Source organism: Centroberyx affinis, unplaced genomic scaffold (assembly GCF_046629955.1).
Source record: "Centroberyx affinis isolate AG114_WGS23_722 - 3 ecotype Tasmania unplaced genomic scaffold, CSIRO-AGI_Caff_v1 ptg002115l_1, whole genome shotgun sequence".
Lineage (NCBI taxonomy): Eukaryota > Metazoa > Chordata > Actinopteri > Beryciformes > Berycidae > Centroberyx > Centroberyx affinis.
The window spans coordinates 143,659-148,695 of NW_027280437.1; the positions used below are offsets into that span (position 1 = coordinate 143,659).

General features: G+C 41.6%; 1 protein-coding gene across 1 annotated transcript; it reads left to right on the forward strand.

Annotated features, from left to right (window-relative positions):
- Positions 1 to 1,261: 1,261 nt before the first annotated feature.
- LOC139654588 (zymogen granule membrane protein 16-like) lies at positions 1,262 to 4,158 on the forward strand. The gene is made up of 5 exons (XM_071531705.1): positions 1,262 to 1,398; positions 1,579 to 1,616; positions 1,788 to 1,840; positions 2,148 to 2,274; positions 2,615 to 4,158. The coding sequence occupies exons 3-5, from the start codon at positions 1,789 to 1,791 to the stop codon at positions 2,931 to 2,933; spliced, it is 498 nt and encodes a 165-aa protein (XP_071387806.1). The 5' UTR covers positions 1,262 to 1,398; positions 1,579 to 1,616; position 1,788; the 3' UTR covers positions 2,934 to 4,158.
- The last annotated feature ends 879 nt before the right edge of the window (positions 4,159 to 5,037 follow it).

The following is a 5,037-nucleotide window of genomic DNA, read 5'->3' on the forward strand; positions in this document are numbered from 1 at the left end:
TACAGTTTGACTTGATGGCATGGTTCTATTCTACTCTAACCCTAACATGCAGGGAGCATTGCAAATAATCCCTCCATTGGGATTAATAAAGACCCTCCAGGGCTCATACAATCAGAGCAGAACCAAAGCAGGTGGAGGCTGGGGTGGAGAAGGCTCTTGCAATGCAAATCACACATCAGCATACAAAGTGAATGTGAGTCTGAAGGCCTCTAATATAGACCGCCAAATAAGTGCAGTGAGATTTGATAGGTGTGGCAGCTGGCAGTTGACACAGTAGTGCATGGCTTAGTGTCCTGCCAGAACTTATATACATATATATACAAAATTGGCGGTGGTTTAATATCCTTATACATATACATATAAGGATATTAAACCACCAAAAATGTTTCAATAGGTGTAGCCTATAAATCCAGAAGGACTCCCTTTGTAGCAGTTTTGTATCCCAGTCTCCTCCCTCCCTGTTACTATCACCTGGTTACCAGGTGATAGTAATTGCGTTTCCATCACTGTATCTTGTAAGTCCTGAAAAAGGTCTTCAGACCAAAATGTCGACCGACACAGACACAATCAACTGCAATTTTAGTCTCCAGCCTCTTTCTTATTCAGAGAATAATAACTCAAACAGCAAGCTGTAGTTAGCAATAATAAGACTAAAGACATTCAAATCAGCTATACATCAAATGCTGGTCATCTAAATTTGCTATATGTCACAGAATAGTCATGGGATTTGATCAGGAAAAATAACTGTACATTTTCTAAAATAAACTTGAATATTGGACGATTATATTAGCTCTACTGCAAACTTTTTTTGCACCTTCAAATGTTGTTTATTGTCTAGATTAATTTATTTTTGGATTAAGAAGACAAGACACATTTGACAAAATAGACGTGTCAGAACTATAAACCCGCGGGCACACACACACACACACACACACACACACACACACACACACACACACACACACACACAGTCTAAATAAGTACTTTTCTTTCCCCCATCAGCTGACAGGTGTTGACTGACTGAGCTCCCATCAGTGTTCATGACCATCACCTCACCATGCCAGACTGGTCATACCACTAGTTTCCCGATAAACACATTGTGATGATGTTCACAATTAAATACATACTTGAGATAACCAGAAAGCACCACCGCCCTCTCTCCCTTTGCTTCCTGGACACATCTCTAACTGGAAGATACTGCCCTCTCTTAAAGGAAGTAACGTCCACTAAAAAGCCCTGGAATGCTCCTCAGGCGGGATGCGGGGAGTATAAATAAAACAAACTGGCTTCTGCATAGGTAGACGATCTTGAGAAGACTGAAGCTGCAGACACTGATGCTTTGGACTCCAACAGGCTTCACCACCTTAAACGCACACTTGATCTTTGAAACTTGACACTGTGAGTATTTTGGTTAGTATTTTGATGCTGCAATTTCTCATTTCTCATTTGTTGTTAATTTCAATTTTTTTGGTTCTGCTGTAAGATATTATTAGGAAAAAAACTCATGTTCGGAAATGCTGAATTTTAAAATTGTCGCACCATTTTGTTGAACATTTTTTTCTGTTTCATCCGCTATAGGTATCTCTTGAGCATAGTGCAAGCAATAAATCAGGCAGGTGAGAATCAATCATTTTTATTCTTCCAAGACCCATACTGTCTACAATAATAATTCACAAATTTTGTCATTTGTCAAAACTGTATAATCATTGAATCAGTAGATTAATCACAGAATTCTCACAGGTGTATCTATTTATCTATCTATCTATCTATCTATCTATATTTCACAGAATGCTATACCTTGCCCTCGTCGCTCTGCTCGTCGCCTCTGCTTTGGGTGACAGTAAGTGTCTAAATTCCTGATCTTCAGAAATATAGTGTATGATTTGGAAACAGTAGAGAGCATGATTTGAAATTACAATCTTATAATATTTTGCATATTTAGTAGGCCTATTGTCATCCGTGGCAGGCATACTTTACTAAACAGCCATTACAGATTGTCATGGATTCACTTTTTATGAGATTATCATTCCTAGAATAATAAAGTGTCAATAAGCTTTACGAGTCTCAGAAGTCGCCTCAAAGTGTTGTTCAGCGCTTTATTGTACTGCTGACAGACTGACAGTTGTTTGTATGTGTCATCTCTCCAGTCCAGCCTCAGTTCTACTCCTTCTCCCCGCCAGTGGGGTCAGGAAGTGGCACTGCCTACAGTCTGACTGGAGAGGGCCGGATCACAGCTGTACGACTGTGGGAACATTACAGCAACTACGTCCGAGGGTGAATATCAAACATATTTAATCTGGTGAGACTGGGACAGTTTTGAAGAAAATCAGATTGGACAGATCAGGTGCTGACGATGACATGATGACTTTGTGTTAAAGTCTATAGTCAAATAGCTGTGTAAGGCTTCAGCTGTGGATACAACACACAGATCTTGCTTTTATGCCATATCTAACCTTGTCCAGTATGGTGGCAAATTGGAAAACAATTTGGAGAAAATCTCCATATATTCTGTCTTAGAGGATCCACACTGTAAAGACACACTCCTGACTCTTGGGCAGTTAAAGCAACGTCAATTCCCACTTACAATACATTTGTCCATTTCACCTTTTTTCAGCATCCAGTTCCGCTATAACTACGCTTGGTCCCCTGTTGTTGGCCAGAAGAGCGGCGTGGCCGTGGAGATCGAGCTGTTCGAGGATGAGGCCATCGTCCAGATTTCTGGGAAGTATGCTCACTATGTGCAGACCGTGGTGTTCACCACTAACAAAGGGCGCACTCTGTCTGCGGGCCAGCCCGCCGGCCTCTCCTTCAACATGTACCCCAGCCACAGCCAGGCCGAGCTGCGCTTCATCAGCGGCCGGGTCCATGGATCCCTCACATCCATCGGAGCCCACTGGGCAGTGGTCCAAACCAACAGCACTGCCGTTCACTGAGGAGGAGAGAAGAGGGGAGAGGAGAGGAGGTGAATGAGGAGAGGAAAGGAGAGGAGAGGAGAGGAGAGGAGAGGAGAGGAGAGGAGAGGAGAGGAGAGGAGAGGAGTCTTGTTGCTACTATTTGGCCCTACTAGAAAGAACAAATCTGGTGATCAAAGGCTTTCTAAACATTAAAGCCCAGTTTTATGACAGGTATGTGAATTCCTGTTCTATAGCACACATTTATTATTTTTCAATAATTCTCTTATTCCCTGGTGCCACTAAGATTGGTACGGTGCAGAAATACAGATTACTCTGCCATTTTGAAGTTAGTGAAACTTTGTTCTCTCTGATCTGGCCTCTTTGTAATCTTTCTGATCTTTATAATAGTGCCCCGATCCCCTGCTGAGCTGTTGAGCTCCGCTATTAATGCACTTTGCTGGAAGCACCGTTCTTTGTAAAATTTTCATTCTATTTTCCAAGGGGTTTCTGAGGACAGGTTTTGATATATGCATGAGTTGAGACAGCTGGATTTGCCTTACTAGAACCTTGCAAAATCAGCCTTCTGTGGCATTTTAACATTTTAAACCACATCTGCTGAATAACAGAAGAGTTTATTGAGTTTTATATATCAGTTCATTAGCTGTCCTCACTGTACCTTTTTCATTTCTGTCTTCACCTCTTAGTTTCATGTGTCAATAGAAAGGAATATAGAAAAAAGTAGATAGAAATATACTTGACTGTATTGTAATGGATTTATAAGTGAAGCATAATATATCTCAGGTATGCAGCTTTGAGATGATACTACATGTATTTTTCTTTTTTTTTTCTTTTTCTTTTCTTTGTTTTGTCTTTTTTGACACACAATCATGCTCTTCCCTTTGGCTAAAATATGTAAGAAGTGAGATATTAAATAAAAGCTGCAGCCTATTTTGCACATCAAAGCTGTCCAATGAGATTTATATTACCTGACATGTCTTCTTTCACTTTGTATGCATACAGTGGGTGTAACTGGAGGCTAAAGGAATCTGACAAGGAACCACAATTTAGAAATGTTAGGAATCCCTGTCAAGGTCATCGACCAGAAATGTCTGTCTTATCGTAAGCACTGCTGCTAAAAGTAGACTCCGATGTTGAGCACTAGTCCCTTTTCCCACAAATGAAGCTTTTGCCTTTTGTGTTTTTACCATGAAGACTCCCAATATAGTCACCAATCTCTCACTGAATAAAAACTCTTCAGAGAAAAGATTTGATTCTTGTAATTATTTTATTCTGGTTGCTATATCAAGTGCATAATCGTAATAATAGTGCATGTAACGCTGCAAATCAATACACATTTAATTTACTTGCAAAAGTCTCAAAGGGTTGCTAACAGAGTTAGTTTCTCACCCTGACCTAAAACCAAGGAAAATTCAGTCATTCATCTATTATACAAATGTTTAGCCATTCAGACACACCTGGAGAATAAAGTTCTATTGTATTGTAGTGTAGTCTAGTCTGCTCCCACATGGTAGAGTTGTCATGGGGTTGAATGGTGGGGATTGTGGGGACTTTGGGTCCATCAGGCCCCACTGAGCACCCAGGGAGGGACGTCACCCCGCTGGTGTTGCTGCAGTAGGAGCTCAGTGGCTGGGTGGGTGGGGCCGTGGCTGAAGGAGTTGCCATTGGGCTGGCCGGCAGTCAGAGAGCGCCCTCTATTGGTTGTGAAGCACAACTGAAAGATATAGCTGGGGTTGCACTGGCCAGACACCTGGGAGGGGAGGGGAGGGGAGGGGAGGGGAGGGGAGGGGAGAGGAGAGGAGGGGAGGGGAGAGGAGAGGACAGGACAGGAGAGGACAGGAGAGGAAAGGTTATGATATAGAAAAGTGCCTAGGCATTCTTTTGGTTACTGGCCTTCTCTTTCCTCAGACCTCCTGTCATTTTGTTGTACTTGTTCTACTAGAAATACAAAGCCATGGTCAATTTACAGATTTTAGAAATGAAATATCTCAGGTTTCAAAAGACCCAGATTCTGTAAAAACCAATCACACAAGGAAATAGTAGTTATAATTGGATTTACCCCCTTGACTGACAGCTTAATTGTTGGCCTCCTCTTAAACTGGTCTTTCTAGTTTCTAGATCAAAA